Source organism: Pteropus vampyrus, unplaced genomic scaffold (assembly GCF_000151845.1).
Source record: "Pteropus vampyrus isolate Shadow unplaced genomic scaffold, Pvam_2.0 Scaffold47, whole genome shotgun sequence".
Taxonomy (NCBI): Eukaryota; Metazoa; Chordata; class Mammalia; order Chiroptera; family Pteropodidae; genus Pteropus; species Pteropus vampyrus.
Genome location: NW_011888828.1, coordinates 235,627 through 255,948, shown reverse-complemented (window position 1 = coordinate 255,948; position 20,322 = coordinate 235,627). Strand labels below are relative to the sequence as shown.

The window sequence follows — 20,322 nt, the reverse complement described above, 5'->3', positions numbered from 1 at the left end:
TAAGGTCATGAAGATTTATTTTATCCCTATGTATTCTTTTACAAGTTTCATAGATTTTGCTCTTATATTTAGGCCTTTGATGCATTTTGAGTTAATTTTTGTATGTGGTATAAGGCAATGATCCAACTCTATTCTTTTGCATGTGAATTTTGTCTGTAGCCTCATAAGACCAAAGCTCTGATGGTTTCTTGGTTTTCTAGCATCAGCAAAACTTGATTCTCAACCTCTTGCCTTTTGCCCAGATTCACCAAATGCCTCCTTGGAAGTGTGGCTGCAATAACCAGGCCACCTCACCATGCTTCCTTGGTCTCTGGATTCTTGGTCTCTTTAGCTCTTTTCCTTCAACAGTTCTCAAATAGCTTTAAAACGATATAGTTAAACTTTTATTTTATATTTTAATGTTTTTCTTCATGGAAACATTGGTTTAGCAGAAACTACTCCTTTATACTTGGACACGATAGTTACATATAGTTTATTGTCACAAATAGTTCATTTTTATATATCGGTTTTCACATCTATTATACAGTTAACTTCTTTGACATCAGTTTCTGTGATCCTGGGTTTTCTGGCTACATTATGTATAGGAGATCTCTGGAAAATATATATTGGTGTAGAAATAAATTGGTTCTTAATCAGTAGAAAGGACTGGTGGTGAGAACCTTTGTAGTCAGTTCAAAATCAACAATGATTCTGAAACTATTATATAAACAAGTGGAAAATTATTTGGTAGTCAAAAGCCTAGATGCATTTTCCTTGGGATATTTGATCTATTCCTGTGGTTATAATGATGATTTTAGTATGGTTTTATGTTTAGAGACACTACTTTTTCTTTTTGTTTTCTTAATATCAGTTTACAGTGCTAGCTAGCTCTGTTTACATCATGTGATTTCAGTGTTTAAAGAACTCTGTTTAAAAAAAATTAACGTAAAACGAACAAGGAAATGTGAGACAAAGATGAGAGATTTCTTCCTTAAATCCCACACTGAAAAATAACTACTACTATAACTACTTATCTCCCCTCTCCTTCCCTTTGCTTTCACTTTTTGTCCTTTCTCTACTGTTGATTCATGTAAATTGAAGAAAAATTGAAATACATAAAAGGAAGAAAATTCAAATCTCTTGCACTCCCATCGCCAATCAGTAATCACTCTTTTAAGCATTTGGCATATATCGTGTTTCTTTTCTTTGTAAAATGGATCATATTGTTATTAGTGTTTCTCAGTCCTGTCTCTTCAATAATATCACCTGTGACAATTAAAATATACACATACATTTTGGGATACACCTCAGACTTAACTAAATCGGAATCTCCAGGGATAGGGCTAACAGGGTTTTAAAAAAACAAAAACTCCTTCAGAAATCTTTAGTAATCTTCAGATTTTTTTTTAAATGAAAAAAAAATGAATATTGCAATATTGTCTATAGAAAACTTTAATTTGTATACAACGCTTTCACTAATGATTCAATTTTAACTTTTTCCTAGCCATTCCACCCTATGGTGAATCTGGATTGTTCTCAGGATTTCCGGCCATTTCTTTGTGCACTCTATGCTCCTATTTGTATGGAGTATGGACGTGTCACACTTCCCTGTCGTAGGCTGTGTCAGCGGGCTTACAGCGAGTGTTCAAAGCTCATGGAGATGTTTGGTGTTCCTTGGCCTGAAGATATGGAATGCAGTAGGTGCGAAAATCGTATTTTCATGGATCATTACTTATGTTGCAATATATTTAAAATTACTTGTCTTCTAGTTCATCACTTTTTAAAAACTTTTTTTTTAAGTATGTATATTAGTCTTAATTTTGAACAGCAGTTTCATGGCCTCAGAATTACTCATTTCCTTAGGAATTTGGAAGCTTTAATTTAAAAAGGTAGAAAAAGAAAAATGTTTCTCTGAAGAAATTTTTAAAAGAATTAAATTAAGAAAAACATAAGACATTCACTTGATTTTTCTCCCTTGAATTTTTTTTCTGGTTGTAAAAGTAATGCCATTTATGAAAATTAGAAAATACAGAGAAGAAAATAATCATTTGTCGCCTCATCATTAAATATCTTTAATGATAATTTAATGGGACTTATATCTTTATGATTTAAACGTGTTAATGACTAAAGTACTTCTTTCAGTTACATTTTTCTATCATGTATTAATATACCAGACCCAGAAAATGTCAGATGCTTTTCTAATCATTTTCAATATATAGATTATAAGCATTTCCTGAAGATTTGAGGATGTTTACTAGACAGTCTTAGAGATTTGTACCAGAGAACATTATTATTAGTAGTAGTAAGGTTTACAGTAGTAATGTTTGTTATTTTTTATATAATAACATTATGCCTTTTTGTATCCTGAAGTATTTCAAGGTTAAAGAATAATAAGATGAATATGTGTGTACCTGTTATTATCTAGCTTTTCTCAGTCTTTAACATTTTGTAATATTTGTTTTAGAATTTTTTCTTTTTAAGAAAGATGAACATGCCCAATCTCATCTGATCTCGGAAGCTAAGCAGGGTCGAACCTGGTTAGTACTTGGATGAGAGACTACCTAGGAATACCAGATGCTGTAGGCTTAAAAAAAAAAAAAAAAAGAACGAACGAAAGAGATGAAGGCAGGCAGGCAGGGAAGAAAGGAAGGAAGGAAGGAAAGAAAGAGGGAGGGAGGGATGGAGGGAGGGAGGGAGGAAGGAAAGAAGGAAAGAAGGAAGGAAGGAAAGAAACAAGGAAACAACTATACAGATAGAATTGAAAGTTCCTTCCCTGACACCTGTCTTGATTTTATTCCTTTCTTTTGTCCCCAGAGATGAGTTAATCATTATGTTGAATTCATTGTTAATCATTCCTATGCTTGTTTTTATACTCTTACTGCATATATACATATCTATAAACAACATTACATTTATTTTTACATGTGCCTATGTTTATATCCGTATCATTCTAGGTCATTCCTTTAATTGCTATATAATGACCAGTTGCATTAATACCCTATAGTTATTTAGCCGTCTTCTAGTGATGGTCATTTGGATTAGGGTTATTTCCAGGTTTTTGCTATTATAAACAATGCTGTACTGAACATTCTTTTCTCCTTCATATTTAATATTAATTTTATTTTGACAATAGTCCTTTGAGGTAGGTAAAAAGCAGGTATTATGCTCATTTGAAAGATGCAAAAATTTAAGAAATAAAACATATTCGTTTTTATGGTCAATTTACTAACATTTTGCTTTCTCATATTTGTCTACTCTATTTCCCACCTATTTAACCTGTTCTCTTATTTAGCCCCAACTAACCCACTCTCTACTCAAACATCTGATAGTACTTATAGTCCCTCTTTTGGAAGTCTAAATTTCTTGGTGTTTATAACAACAGGTATGAATCGCCTGGTCCAAAACCTTATTTTGTGTTTCTTGTATCTAACTCTCATTGTTTAGTGGTCTTTTTATTTAGTGAATGATGGAGAATGCGAAGAAATAAGATCAGAAAAGTATTAGGGGGTGGTAGCTCTGGTATGGAATTCAGATTTGATTCTGACTGAGAGGGGAAGTCATTAGAGAATTTTGAACAGAAGAGAAATGAACACAGGAGTGGCTACTCTGTGGAGGGAGATTGATTGTAAGCCACTCCCGGAGTCCAGAGAAGACGTACTGATGGCTCAAACTGTGGGGCAGCAAAGTGGAGGAGATGAGAAGTGGTCAGATTTTGGATATGTCCCCAAATAGAATGACAGGATTTGCCAGTAGGTTGTGAGGTATATGTAAGAGAAGAAACTTCAAAGATGACCCCAAGGTTTCTGGCCTGAGCAACTAGAAGAATAGAATTACCACTTGTGGAATTGGAGAAATATAAGGAGTGGAAATCAAGAGTTTGGTTTTAGAAGGCTTAAAGCTTGAGGGGTATGTATATGTTGAATTGACAGTTGGATATACAAATATATCCGTAAAAATATATAGTATTACTTTGCATGGTTTTAAACATTATATCATTTATATATTCGTACACACATGCACACACACAGACACACATACACATATATTTCTGCAACAGTCTTACCTCTCCAAACTTCTCTCTTGTCAAGTCATGCACACCTCATGATCCAGTACTAAACATTCCCTGTTTAAACCACTATGCCTTTGCTTACATTTGTTTCTAGAATACTGACTGGCATATTTCCAATACTGGCAAATACTGCTTTAAAATCCTGTATTGAGGGACTTACTCTGTAAAGTCTTTCATAACCTCTTGCCCTGAAATAATCTTTCTCTATATCATTTTTTTTTACTTTATACAGATTTTGATAGCTTCATGTATCACACTACTATATTTTGTGCTGTGTTTATAAGTTTGTGCCTCCTTTTAGAGTTAAGGATAGAGATCCTGTTTCCTAGCATACTCCAGGATTCCAATAAATGCCTAAACACAATAAGTTTATATCTTTTGGCTTTATAATTCTAAGTTCTGTGAAGAAAATGGTTTGTATTAGAAAATAAAACAGTGTGCTACAGCATGAGGTTATTATACATGTATTTGGCAAACAATATCAGTGGTAGTTTCTTGGAAACTATTTGATGCACATAAACTAGTAAACATTTAGTTAGTGAGAGTCTGAAGGCTTAGAAACTGCTACTGGCAATAAAATTGAAGATGCAGGAAGTTCATGAGAATGGTATCCTTAGTTGGGTAAGTATATCTGCAACACAACCTTGTTTTCTATGTTCTGAGGTTATGACGCTTTCTCAAGTCTGTAGATCATGTCCCTTTGGAGAATTGTTAGAATGTAGATTTCTTAGGTCCTAACACAGGCACACTGAAAAATGATTTGGGTGATGGGAACCAAGAATTTGCATTTTAAAAGAACTTAAAGTTTTTTCATGCACACTAAAGTCTGAGAATAACTTAATTAGAATATAATGGATTGGAGAGAAATCCTAGATGGTAGGAAAGAACTAGTTGACAGTAGAGACCTTAGAAGGCCTTTCATTAATCAATATAATAAGCAAAATAAGCTGTAAAATGGGAAGGAAAAATAAAAAAACTAAGCCATTTATAAGGATATTTAATGCTAAGCTAACTTAAAACACTTTGGGCCATGCATTTAGCGAAGATTTTTAACTCATGTTTAAGTAATTTCTATTTGAGTCTAGAGTAAATTGAGGAATATACTGTAGTTAAAGGTTAGAAAAAAATAACTTTGGCTTCTATTCTTTTGGAGCTATACACTTACATATATTTATTTATATATTTTTTACTTATATATGTTTGTATTTTTAAATCTTACTTTAAACTATGTGTCCTAAATAAATCATTTATATATATACTTTTATTGATAGCTGTGCTTGCCTATTTTAGGAAAGAGTACTGTTTCTAAAACCAAAACAAGATTAAATATAAAACCATACCATTTTTGGTCAACTATGGAAAATCTAGTTGTATGGCCCACACAGAAGATATCACTTTATTCCTACTTATTGTAATGTGCTCTTAGGACATAAGAATAAATAATAAGGCCATAAGTGCTAAATTTGGAAATTATTAGATGGCAGTAGATTTCCCAATTAGTAAAATGGTTCTCATCTTGTATTTTCTAGGTTCCCAGATTGTGATGAGCCATACCCTCGACTTGTGGATCTGAATTTAGCTGGAGATCCTACTGAAGGAGCCCCAGTGGCAGTGCAGAGGGACTATGGTTTTTGGTGTCCCCGAGAGTTGAAAATTGATCCTGATCTTGGTTATTCCTTTTTGCACGTGCGTGATTGTTCACCTCCTTGTCCAAACATGTACTTTAGGAGAGAAGAACTTTCATTTGCTCGCTATTTCATAGGATTGATTTCAATCATTTGCCTCTCTGCCACGTTGTTTACTTTTTTAACTTTTTTGATTGATGTCACAAGATTCCGTTATCCTGAAAGACCTATTATATTTTATGCAGTCTGCTACATGATGGTATCATTAATTTTCTTCATTGGGTTTTTGCTTGAGGACCGAGTAGCCTGCAATGCATCTAACTCAGCACAGTATAAGGCTTCCACAGTGACACAAGGATCTCATAATAAAGCCTGTACCATGCTTTTTATGGTACTCTATTTTTTTACTATGGCTGGCAGCGTTTGGTGGGTAATTCTTACCATCACATGGTTCTTGGCAGCTGTGCCAAAGTGGGGTAGTGAAGCTATTGAGAAGAAAGCATTGCTGTTTCACGCCAGTGCATGGGGCATCCCTGGAACTCTAACTATCATCCTTTTAGCGATGAATAAAATTGAAGGTGACAATATTAGTGGCGTGTGTTTTGTTGGCCTCTACGATGTTGATGCATTAAGATATTTTGTTCTTGCACCCCTCTGCCTGTATGTGGTAGTTGGGGTTTCACTCCTCTTAGCCGGCATTATATCCCTAAACAGAGTTCGAATTGAGATTCCATTAGAAAAGGAGAACCAAGATAAATTGGTGAAGTTTATGATCCGGATTGGTGTTTTCAGCATTCTTTATCTCGTACCACTCTTGGTAGTAATTGGATGCTACTTTTATGAACAAGCTTACCGTGGCATCTGGGAAACAACATGGATACAAGAACGCTGCAGAGAATATCACATTCCATGTCCATATCAGGTAAGGGAAACCTTGTTCTAAATTTCAGAATGTGTAATAGTGAAAAGAAGGCATATTACTATAAAGAGCTTATCTTAGCTGGGTTTTTTAAAAAACTTCATGAACTTTCTACTTGTACATTAAAAGTTTAAAGTGAAGATAATGAACAAATATATTGTAAAAATGTTATACACGTTTTGTAAATATCTTTCTTTTAAAAATGGCTTTTACAAGTCTAAGCTATGGGCTGTTAAGCAACTACTGTTACCGCAAAACAGTTGCTCGTTGATTCTTAGAAATCTGCAGATTTGTGGGGAAGAAGCACTTTAACAACTCGGATAAAAAGGCACTGTCTTTTTGTGGAAATTTTACTGATGTTCAAATAGAAATTAATTGTAACAGTTTTGCAAAAATAATAGAATGCAGTTGTACAAACTATTTCATTTCTTAATTGGTCTTTGTTTTTCTTTTGCATACTGAATGTTTTGTGATTTACCTTTGAGTTTAAAGAGATCAGATAATCATAGAATAGTTGTAGAATCAGAGAGTTTATGTGTAGAAAGAACTTTTGAGATCACTTATTTAGGTTCCCTCTATAATTTAGTGTTAAATATCTGTCTCATTCGAGGCTTAGGAATGTATGGTAACTTACTCTCACACTCGGTTGGGATTTAGTCCTGTAAGAGGAGTGAAACAATGAAAGTAGTTCAGAGGAGTTGATGCTAAGTCTTTAACTCTCATCTTAAAACCTTCTCTGGAACTTATGCCACTAGCTATTATCCTCTCTTCCTTTTAAAGACAGGTTTTCTTGAAAGAATAGTCTCCTATTCATCATGTTCCAGGTTTCCCATTCTCGAAGTACAGCAGCCATCCTTTCATCTACCCCAACCCTTATGTTTCTCTAATACCTTATAAATATCTTTGTTAAACTATTTGTGTTATAGATAACTTTTACTTGTCTATTTCTCTTACTAGACGGTAAACTCTTTGAAAGCAAGAATTTCTTTTTGATATTTTCATATTTTTGAATGCATATTCTTTTTTTAGGTTAATAGATGATAGCATTGAAAATGTGAGTGAACAAATTGAGAAGAAGAGACATTTAAAAAATGGTAACAGTGGTACTAGAGACAAGGAGTGTGTAATTAGCACATAGTCAAAGCTCAAATATTTGATGACTAAGAATGCCAGTACCCTTTTTATTTTATGGTATAAATAGTCCTATACAAAATTACATTTTTATTAGTTTTGTTGTATAAGTATTAGCTGCTGGGTTTAAAAAAATATACCAATTCATAATTAAGAGACCAGAAAAAGTGAATACTTGAAACTATTAAATTTCTTAACAGAATTATTTATTAAAAACTCAATATGAATTTTCAGACCTGAATCTAAGGATTGAATTTTGCCTCTAATGAGAAAGAAAGAGATGGTCGAATTACATCATATGCTTCTCCATATAAGTTATCTAGGATTACAAATATATATTAAGGCTATTGAAGAAATTATGTTTGACTATGAAATAATGTTCTAAAAAATACCAAACCTCAAACATGTAAATTAGTAAATTAGAGTAATTGGGATGCTGCTATTTTCAAGACATTCCTAGAATTTTTTTAGCATCTTTAGAACCAGTTTAAGCTACACAGAAAACGTGTGTGTACACGTGCATTCCTTTATATTCATAGGTTAAAAGTGTTTTTTATTTCTAATATACTGAAAAGAATAGAGAATGATATAATAACAATAACATATTATTAAGTTGTAAACTCTGGAGCAAGAATCCTGGCTTCTTATCTTTCATAACTTACTAGATTTATAACCTTAGACCAACGTCACCCCTCTCTGCTTCAGTTCCTCATCTGTAAAAACAAAGAATAGAATCTAATAGTAATAAAATAGTAATAGTATTAAATATAAATAGTAATAGAATCTACCTCCTAGGGTTGTTTTTAGGAGCATACATGCAGACACTTAGAAGAGTGCCTACTATGTAAGTACTCAAATGTTAGCTATGTCATTCATTTTCTTCATTTGTTTTTGCTGCTGTTATTATTTACACACATACACACACATATATGTATATATAAATACAGGTTTTTAAAACCATTCAATATCAAGCTTTAGCAAACACCATATTGGCTTCAGACTTTTCAAAGAAATCATATTACAGATTTGACTGACTTCTTGTATACCCTTCCCCGCTCCTGTTCTTCTTATTCCCTACCCATAGCTAACCATCATTCTAAATTTGGAGTATCATTCCCATGAAAGTCTATACAATTACCAATGTATATAAAAAAAAATTTGGTTCACATAATATATAAATGTTATACTATACATGTTTCTATAACTTGATTTTTTAACTTAACATTTAGTTTTTGAGATCCATTTATGTTAATACTTTAGCTCTCATTCATTCTTTAAATGTTTCCATTTAAGGAAGTTTATATTAATATTTTAAATATTTGGAAGTATAGAAAATAACTGACTCCCATGTGCTCACAGCCTAACTATCTTGAAATCTTAACATTACGTTGTATATATCTTATCTATAATTAAAGACACAGTACATGAACCCCTCAGTTCCCTTCCATAGTCCCATTCCCTTTCCTTCTCCTTCCCCAGAGGTAGCCCTGCTCATAAATGTGATATTTATCATTCTTCCCAATATTTTTATACTGTGGCTAAATATTTATATATCTATAAAACTGTTTAATTGTGGGATTTGATATCTTCAGCTCGTGCTTATTTCAATTTATACTCAGTAGAGTATGAGTTTGATAAGGTCGAACATGTTTTCATATGTTTATTGGCCATTTGGGGTTTCTCACCTGTGATTTGCCTATTTATTACCTTTTTCCATTGCTCTGTTAGATTATTTGCCTTTTGTTGTTGTTGTAGTTTAAATGTTCTTGGTATTAATTCTTTGTCAGTTATTTGTATTGCAAATGTCTTACTCTGCTCTGTAGCTTGTCTTTTAACTTTGTGTTTTCTTTGCCTTTTGTGTTTCAAGAAAACCTTCCCTACCTCTAAAGCCATAAAAGTGGTCTGCCATATTTTTTCTATCAGTTTTTAAATTTTTATTTTTTTGATTCATATCTCTAATCCTTGAAATTTATTTTTGTCTACGAGTAACATAATTATATTTTTTCCATATTAATAAGCAGTATGCTTCTTGCACCATTTATCAAATAAGCCCTTCTGAATTGTGGCACAACCTGTCATGTATAAGTTCCATTTTTAGGCTCTCTCTTTTGTTCCATTTGGTCTATTTGTATAACTTTGTGTTATTTCTACATTTTTCCATACTTCAAAATTATTTTAACCGTTGTTGGCACTTTTCTATATGAATTTTAGAATCAATTTATCCATGAAAAAACTATTGGGATTTTGATTGAACTTGTTTTTGATTTTAAATGAATCTCAGGAAAATTGCCATTTTTATAATACCGAGTTTTAATATCTTTTTTATATATTCACTCATTTATTCCTATATACCTTAAGTTTTTGTTGCAATTGCAAATGAGGTCTTTTCTCTATTACATTTTTAAGTTGGTTATTGCTGTTGTACAAGAATGCCGTTGATTGATTTTTATATATTGATCCTATATCGAGCATCCTTGCTAAGCTCTTATTAGTTCTAATTGTGTATGGATTCCCTTCGATATTCTTTGTAGAAAGCCTGTTGTCTGCAAATAAGAACAGCTTTGTCTCTTGCTTTCCAGTTCTTATGTTTTATTTAAGATTTTTGCATTTACAGTAATCCCCCCCTTATCTACAGGGATATGTTCTATATATTATGTTTTTTCCTATACATACATACCTGTGATAAAGTTCAATTTATAAATTAGGGACAGTAAGAGATTAATGACAATAACTACTAATAAAATAGAACAATTGTAACAGTTACTCAGCTTTCACTTAAAGGAAGCATGGTATTTCCTGTATACACATAACTTTTCACTTAGGGGAATCCCTTTACGACTTCTCTTTGGCATATCCTAACTGCCAGCATCACTACTCTTGTACTTTGGGGCCATTAAATAAAAAAAGTTACTTGAACACACGCACTGAGATATGGAGACAGTCAATCTGAATAGTTTATTTCTGAAATTTTCTATTTAATATTTTCAGACTGCGGCTGACTGCAGGTAACTGGTACCACAGAAATCGAAACTATGAATAAGGGCAGGGTAGAAGGAGCTACTGTATACTCATGAATGAGGCAGACTGTGATAATTTTTTTTTTTTCTGTACTATCCTTATTCACTTTGGGCATCCAGGATATAATAACTTCATGAAGTGAGTTGCCCCCTTCTCTGAAACAGTTTTTGCAATAAATAGGGGCCATCTGCTCTTTGAAAGGGTTGTTATAGCCTCCTATAAAAACTCTCTATCATAGTATCTTTGAAGTAGGGAGAAAGAAGTTGTGGAAGGAAATGCGTTTATTAAACTACCATTTCAATTTCTTCACTAGTAATTGTTTTTTATTCAGGTCTTTCTTCTTAAGGCATTTTTGGTAATTTATATTTTTCTAGAAAATTATTTCACCTTTTCAAATAAATTAGTATAAAGTTTTTATATTTTTTTATTGAAAAATTATTACTGCTTCCTTTTTTGGTTGCTAATGTATGTTTTTTTTTCTCGGTCAATCTTACTAGATGGTTATCTTTTTAATTCCATTATTTTTGTTCTTATCTTATTTTCTTCCTACTACTTTTCTTTAGAATTACACTGACCCTTGAACAATGTGGAGGTTAGAGGTGCCAATCCCCACACAGTTATAAATTCTATGTGTAACTTCTGACTCCCTCAAAACTTAGTACAGTTGTCTCCTGATATCTGCAAGGGAATGGTACCAAAATTCTTGTGTGCTCAAGTCCCTTATGTAAAAATAGCATAGCAAGGCATACAGTCAATGGTTGGTTGAATCCATGGATATGAAACTCAGGGATACAGAGAGCCAACTGTATTTATTGAAAAAAATCTGTACATTAGTGGACCCAGGCAGTTCAAATCTGTGTTGTTCAATGGTCAGCTGTACTTTGTTATTCTAGATTCTTGAAGTTCAATTCATGAAATGTCAATATTTCTAATCTGAAGTGCATTTAATAGTCAAGTAAAGTGCGTAGTGAAGTGCATTTAACCAAAAACCATTATTAACTGGTTACTCATTCAATTTCCCATACTTGGCTCCAAACAATGTTATGGTTTTTTTTGTTTTTGTTTTTGAGAAAATTTTATTCAAGTTAGGGACTTTCTGGCCTTTCTTCCTTTATAGAAAAGTTTTCCCAATCTTGATGGAAGGGGACATTTTTCACACTAACACCTCATAGATTAATACTCCGATACATGCTTTTTTTTTTTAATCCCCTGCAGTATTTTTCCCCCACAGAATTAGTATAAACCTTTTTCTTCAGCATACTAGTTCAGACGCTGTTCTGGATAATCCAGATATAATTAAAACTTTTCTCTGTGTACGAATCCCAAGAATTCCCTTGTGACTCTTGCTTTTCATTCTTAAGCAACAGATGTTGAGTTAAAGCTGGATTGTTCAAAAAAGATGAAGTATTGTAAATATGTGCTCTTATTATTTGTATAGACTTCATTGTGGGTAAAATCTGTAATCTTATTTGATGCCGACAACCTTATGAAATAGTAAAGCTTCATTCCTGCCACTCCAATGAAAGGAAGTTGTAGCAGAAAGAAATAACATGGCTTTCACAGAGTCACATTAGCTCAGGGTTCAGCAAAGTATAGCCCACTGACAGACTATAGGAGCAAACTAGAGCCCACTGACAGATTGTAGGGCAAGCCACTGGGTGTTTTTGTTTTTGTTTTAATTGTGGTAAAATATCTCCCCAAAACGGTAACACGAAATTTACCAAGTTAACCATTTTTAAGTGTACAATTCTGTGACATCAAGTACATTCACGTTGTTGTGCAACCAACAACACCATCCACTTCCAGAAACTTTTTCATCTTCCCAAACTGAAACCATACTCATTAATTAATATCTTCCTTTTCCTTCCTGCCTCCCAGCCTTTGGGAACCATCATTCTACTTTGTGTCTCTATGAATTTGACTCTAGGCATTCCTCGGAGATATTGCGAGTTCAGTTCCAGGCTACTGGAATAAAGCAAGTCATACTAATTTGTTTGGTTTCTCTGTGTATATATAAGTTATATTTGTATTATATCGTTGATCTATTAATTGTGCAATAGCATTATGTCTAAAAAAACAATGCACATACCTTAATTAAAAAATACTTTATTGCTAAAAAATGTTAACCATCATCTGAGCCTTCAGCTAGTCGTAATCTTTTTACTGGTGGAGGATCTTACCTTCAATTTGTAAAAAATGCATTACTGTGAAGCATAATAAAGCTAAGTGCAGTAAAATGAGGTATGCCTGTATTCTAGGTACCTCATGTAAGTGGAAATGTACAATATTTGTCTTTTGATGTCTTAATATTCTGATAATAGAATTTAAATATTAGTGTTCATTCAAAATTTTACTTAGAAGAATCTTATACAGACTTGTGAATCGAGCACCAGAGATACTAAGTTCCTATTTGAAGTAATATCCACACATAATTGAACAAGATTTGCTATTACTGAGCTTGCCTAAAAGAATACTTAGCAGGCTCTGATGATAATCTCTAATGAGAGTTTTTAAAATGTGTTAAGCAATGATATTATCCTTAGAGTAGCCTCCTAGGTGACTTAGAGAATAATATTTGAATATATTTGCTTAAAATCAGTAAGGTTGCTTTATAGTTATTTCTCATATTACTGAGGCTTTCAGATATTTGTAGTCAGTTTGTGAAGTAGTTGATTACATTGTTTTAAAATACCAGTTTAGTTTAATGCAAATGGCATGTATTTAAGTCCCTAATATGAAGAAAAATTGGCTTGTGTAAAGGATTTTAAAATATTTAAAATAGCATCTTTTTAAATATTTAAAACATTCACTGCATAGATTTTAAAACACTATACCAACTGATTTTAGCAAGAACACTTTTTAAAAATGTATATTAAATAATACTTGAGAAAGTAACATTTAATGCCTAAATCCCGAATTATGAAATAATAGTCCAAGTTGTATATTTTACAGTTTAAAATAAGTAAAGTCTATTCCTAGAATACAGTTCCATCTGATATATTATTTAGCATATTAGTAATTTTCAAGGTACTTGGGGGTTTTTTTCCCTTAAAAAGTAATTTCCTCTTTAGTGCCTTCTAAGAGGCTTAAAGCATTTTATAAGTTACAAGTCTCAAAGATTGTCGATATTTTTATTTTTATTTTATTTTATTTTTTTAGGTGAGGCAACCCTTAGTTGACCTCAAAGATTGCAAGGACCTTGTCAGCTTACAATACCTTATTTTTTATTTTTTACACCTACAGCACCTGGTCTTCCTAGGTGGTCTCCCATCCAAGTACTAAACAGGCCTGACGCTGCTTAGCTTCCGAGATCAGATGAGATCTGGCTTGTTCAGGGTGGTATGGCCGTAGAGGTTGTTGATATTTTTAGAAAAACATTTAAATATAACATCTTGGTTAAAAACATAGGTTTTAAAGTCATACAGCCTGGGTTTATGTCTTGTCTCTAATATTCTAAGCCTCAGTTTTCCCATGTAAAATATAGGAAATAATATATTACATATGGTAATATCTACCTTATAGGTGGCTATGAAGATTAAATGAGATAATAAATTTAAACCTTTTACTAGAGTGCCTTGCACAAAGGAAAATTTCAGTATTGAATGTTGTTGCTACAAGTACATATTTGAAGTTTGAAAAAGGATTATCCCTATGTTCTGTACTAGAATCATAATTTTTTTTAAACATTGATTTTCAAAAGAGCACATTTCCTAAAGTGCTCCTTTATTTCTTTCATCTCTTTCATCCATCTAATTCACTGCTCTGTGTCCTAAGGAATGTTCATATTAGAACCTGTGTTTCAATAAAAGAAACCTCTATTACCACTGTACAAACATCTTAGCTTAGACTATCAAATTCACCTTAGAATCATTTGTAGAATTCTAAAAACTATTTTTATAAAAAACAAAAAATTATTTGTATTCTTTCAGCCACACAAAGCAACCTATCTGTTGTTTATCTAGTCTTGATTCAGAAAAACACAAAAACAGTAAATGTCAAATCTAACTTATGATTTTAACTTCATTTTCTGATGAGTGCTTCTCTTTACCAGGCAATTCCAAAAGGAATCAGCATTGTTTATGAAAGGACCATGAGGGAAATGGGTATGTTTTATATTTCCAACATTAGCGATAGTGAATATTCCGTATAAATATATAGTACTACTAATCTTTTTTTCCTGCTACTAATATTTAAAGGGGTAAAAATCCTGCTTGTGACTTCTTAGCTCCAAATTAATTTTTTCTCAGAATTGTTTAGTGTCTATAATAGAGAAAAAGAGTAAGAATTCCCTGAAAAAATATTCTAACTCTCTTGTAGGAAAACATTATATTATAGAAATACAGAATATTAAAGAAATTTATAGGAAACAATACTATTATGTACAGGTTATAAAATGCTATCAAATAGCACTTTTGGATAAATATATTAAAATATAACAAGTTATTGTTATTTTGGCCTCTGTTAAACAGAATAACCTAAGCCATGAGTTCAATTTAAGTCTTAATTATAGATATATCTGGTGTGCAAATGGTTTACACATTTTAGGAAAAAATCCAATGTATTTGCCATGATCTGTGGCAGGGCACAGTAAACTAAAAGGTCAGAGAGTAAATATTTCAGGTTTTCAGCTGCCACATGGTTTTTATTGCAACTACTCAACTCTGCTGATGTAACATAAAAGCAGACATAGACAATATGTAAGCAGATGCAATTGTCCCAATAATGCTTTATTTACAAAAACAGTTGTGGCAAATTTGGTCTGCAGGCTGTAGTTTGCCAACCTCTGATCTACAGCAAGCATCATTCTAGATCACTTTTGGAAATTCATAACAGCAGTTGGTGGCCTGTGGCATTTTTCTGTCCTGTGTAAATTGTCACTGTTTCATTCTCATTACTACTTTTAAGGATTATCATTTTATTGCATCTATTGCATAATGGTATTGAAATAATCAATACAGTCTAGTACTATTATATCACTACAATAAATACATAAAAATAAATTTTAACTGGGTGGCGAACACACAAGCAGTATACAGATGATGTATTATTGAGTTATATACTTGAAACCTATATGATTTTATACCAGTGTCATCCCAATTTTAATTAAAAAAACACCAAAAATGAGAAAAGAACTGAAAAATAAAATAAATTTTAGTATATCGCTATAATAAAGACATGCCAATAAATGTTACTTCCAGTAGTCTGTGAAATCATCACATCAGCTTAAGGAAATAATTTCAGTAGTTTATGGGAAGAGTAAAATAGAAGCAACTTAATGTAATAATCACAGAAGCTTCCAGTTATTAAGTATTTACTGTGTGCCAGGTCTTGTACTCAGAAAATTTATATACATTATCTCATTTAATTTTCACAATAGCCCAGTAAGTTAGATTGCACTCAATTTTACAAATAAGGAAACTGAGTCTCATAATTATATAATCTATCCAAATTTATACAATAAGTGATAGAGAGCTGGGATATGAATTGTCTTCTGAATCCAAAGCCTACAGTCTTTCTATCACTTTACACCTCTTCTTATGCAAAAAACACTGGTATGAGTATTTGGGATATCTAGTTTGGCTGTATCTTGGCTGTATCTAGTTTTCTGTCTTTAGTCACTCAATTTATAATTTATCTCTAAAATTAGGGATTGGTTTGAATAATCTCTAAGGTTCTTAGGTCTAATATCAAATGACTCTATAAACTTTTCTCCCATAAACCAAAGTTTATTTTTTCTCTTCCTTTATAAAACTCATTTACAAACACAACAGCCGTTTATTAAATATCTACCATTCTGGCATATTGACGGTTGCTGAGGATAGAAGAGTGAATAAGATACAGCTCCTATTCTGAAGAAGTTAATAGTCCAATTAGAGAAGGTAAATATGGAAATCAGATAATTCTCTGGCTAAAGTACAAATATAAGTTTTTACTCTTGTTCTTTTAAAAAATATGAAGAAACCTAGTGAAAATACCTTAAAGAATATGACTTTGATTATACTATGGCTAAATATATAAAGTTGTTTAGTATGCAAAGGTTAACATAGAAGAGTAAGAGTACATTTTTCTAGCACTTCCAATGAAAATTCTTCAAAGCCAAGATAAAGTTTGTCATTTTATAATTTAGTAGGAAGACTTTCCTGATATTCTAAAGTTTAAAAGTGACCAGATAATCATTTTAACAATTTCCTAGATAGATGTTTTATTATCTTTAACCTCTAAAATACAGCACTTTAATCTCAAAGGGTAACTATGGGAAAATAAAAATAAGTGATGTCTTAACACCAAATACAGCATTTCATGCAAATGTGTGTTCCTATATGAATATTGTATTATATTTTGCATATCTGATGGAAAGAGAATGGTGGTGATAATTCTGAAGCCCAAATCCTTGCTGCATACAGTGCTATTTTTTTCAGAAGGATGTGTGTCTAGAGGAGTTCCTCATGCCTTTTAACAAGAGGCCAAATTGCCTGCTTTATACATTTTTTGTCCTAGGCCTACTTCTGGTCTTGGCCCTATCTGAGGCTTACTTCTTGCACTGTAGTTGGAAAAAGTGAGTAATGATCTGAAAATGATAACTCTTCTCCCTAAGGCCTAAAGCTGAGCCTTCATAAGCCACTATTCCATGCCTCCTTTCTCCTAGGCCCCTCCATAATTCTAGTAGCCCTTCCAATGGAATGACACATTAGCAAGGGAAAAAAGAGAAAAAGGATTAAGAGTTTTCACCCAGTCCTTTTTAGTTCTTTTTCTCCTCTTACAAAATGTCCATCTGTTGATACAGTGGCTTATTTTTCCTTTCTCAGGACTCCATTTTGTTCTTGGCCCAATCCACACACTTTTCTGTCAGAGATGGAACCAGTAGGTGAGACTTGAGCTCCTTCAGATAATAGAGAGTGCCATAAACAGATACCACTTTTCCTAAAAATAACTAACTTTTCAGATTAGCTGGCTTGCTAGGTTGGAGAATACTTCCCAGGATCTCTATAAAATAAGCTGATGGCCAATGCATGTGGGATGGTTGGGCTAGATGGCTGTTTTCTGGAGTACTTGCATACTTTTCTCTCTTACCAGTATTTATGTTTTAACAGTGTTCATTATGTCTATTCTAAATTTATTGTGTTTATTCTAAAACCTCTTTATGTCAGTGGTATGTGTTACTTAAATATAGAATTGAATTAAATTTTTGGTAAACCAGTGAAGGTTGGAAAGGAAAGCACTGTTATCATGAAAACTTAAATTAATTGCTTTGGAAAGATTCAAGTCATGTTTTTGTTTTGTTTTGTTTTTTAAATTATTATTAAAGTTAGTATGAGCAAGATAAATTGTCAGAAATTTGGTCGAGGAGATTGTAAAAATCTAGGGTTTTGCACTTAGATTGCTATACAAGTATGTGAGTTCTCTGTTCACTTTAAATAAATAGAAACTAGAAATCATGGGTGATGAATAAACTTTTGTAGCATGTAAGAAAAAACTGAAATACTAATTGGCAGACCAGCAATGAACTTTTAATTGATGATTAACTTGTAATTGAAAATAAATATGTTCTTTTTTGGGGAGGTGACTTTTCTGCTTTCCCTGACTTTTTTTTTTTAATTTTAATTTTTTACTACTAATCTGCCTAATCATGTCAAATATGAAATCTTCCATTTACTTCCTTCGGTGAATACAAATATTCTGTCAGCGACTTTATAAACTGTGTAAGGTCATTGAGTTCATTAATATTTTATAAGTTTGCTGAAGAAAGAGCTAAGAAGTTTGTTTCAAAGTAGAACATTAGGAAGATAACACATTCAAGTTCCATTCTGATGATATAACTTCTGACAATATGTCTGAATAGGAACATCAACAATTAAAGTGTGAACCAACACAATCTGGAAAGAACATACTGTATGAGATGTCACAGATACTACATGATTTAGGGGAGATCTCCAGAGTCTCCGCTTCAGAAATAATTATAAACTGGAACCAACACAATAAGGACCTTGGACTGGTCATGTCAGGGCTGCCAGGCAGATGGGAGGAGAAAGGTCACCTAAATGTGATTGCTTTTGGTGGAAACTGAGACTTGAGCCAGTTGGAAGTTAAGAAAGGTAGCCAGGAACTCCATTGCAAGCCTAAATCATCAAGGTCAGAGGCTGAAGTGTTTATAGGTTAGTTGTACCTCCTGGCAATCAGCAGAAGCAAATTTTTTCTGCAGGATTCCCACTGATTGCTTAACCAAATAGCTCACAATATAATGCTACAAAACACATGAGAAAAAAAGCCACTATGACAGTCATTGGAAATAACAATATCAAACTTAGAACTGCAGACACTGAAATTGTCAGATACTGAATAATAGAATAGAAAAGTATGTAATGTTTGTAGAAAAAACAAATACAGTCACAAAGACTACCAATCTACAAGAAATTACTTGGAATAAAATAACATTTAAAAAATTAAATATCTAGAAACACAATTTTAGATGTAGAATAGAAACTCGAATTTTGAGATATAAAAGTTTATTCTGCTGTTTGAAGAGAAATTTAATGAACTACTATATGTAGATAAAAATAAAATTTTCCAGGATGCAGCAAGAGAGACAAGGAAAATATGAAGGTGATGTAGGAGGAATAGAGAACAGGATGAGAAGGCCTAATAGTATAATTAGCATACCAGGAGGGAGTTCCAGGATTAGGGAATTGAGAGAATGTAGGAGAGACAATATTTAAAGAGATAGTGGCTGCAAATTTTCCAGAACTGTTGGATACCAGAATCTGTAGATCGGGGAGGTGCTATATCCTCCTAACAGGATAAATAAAAAGAAATCTACCTTTGGTGAAACTGGAGAACACTCAAGACAAAAATCTTGAAAAAAAGGACAGATCACCTAAAAAAGACCAACAACGACAGAGTCCTCAACAACAGCAATTAAAGCCAGAAGGCACTATAATATTATCTTAAAAATACTGAGAGAAAAAAAACTTTCCAAACAAGAGGTTGTACCTTGTGAAACTATTGTGGTAGACATGGAGATGCACTGCCGGATCTTCAAAGACTTGCTGCTCAGCTGCGGGGGGTGTGATCCTCAGACATCCTTCCCTACTTATCTGAGGTTGTGCCTTTCATGGGACTGACTGCCTGCAACCAGCGATTCTTAGGTGGGCTAAGAAGGCCTGGCCATTGGCCTAACATGAGACCCTCTAAAGGTCTTTATTTGCTTCAGAGTTCCCTACCAGTTTGGCAGGGGCTTTTCTGAATGGATCACAAGTCATCTTCCTCCTCTACCCAAGCCTGCTTCCACTCTCTTTCCTTCACAGATACTGTTTCCTAATAAACATCTTGCACCCAAAACTTCATTTCCGCATCTTCTGGAGAACTCAGCCTATTCTCAAGCACATGAATGAAATAAGTCCTTTTACATAAAAACATTATCACCAAGAGATTTGTACTAAAGGAACTTATAAAGGTGCTATTTTAAGAGGAATTGAAATGATCTCTGAAGGAAAGGAGATACAAGAAGAAATAATGAGGAAATAGTTGTAAACATGTATATAAAGCTAAACAAATATTTTATAAAATACTACTAATAATGTAAT

General features: G+C 32.8%; 1 protein-coding gene and 1 pseudogene across 2 annotated transcripts in view; one reads left to right on the top strand and one right to left on the bottom strand.

Annotated features, from left to right (window-relative positions):
- FZD3 (frizzled class receptor 3) overlaps positions 1–20,322 on the top strand; it is a 68,212-nt gene that overhangs the window by 22,541 nt on the left and 25,349 nt on the right. The window contains exons 3-4 of one of the 2 annotated variants that reach the window (XM_011359331.2): positions 1,484–1,680; positions 5,578–6,595. In XM_011359331.2, coding sequence (XP_011357633.1) covers positions 1,484–1,680; positions 5,578–6,595 — 1,215 coding nt within the window. Of the gene's footprint in view, positions 1–1,481; positions 1,681–5,577; positions 6,596–20,322 lie in introns of those variants that run through there. The other variant, XM_023530170.1, reaches the window with a different exon arrangement.
- Positions 13,976–14,094, bottom strand: LOC111739163 (annotated as a pseudogene).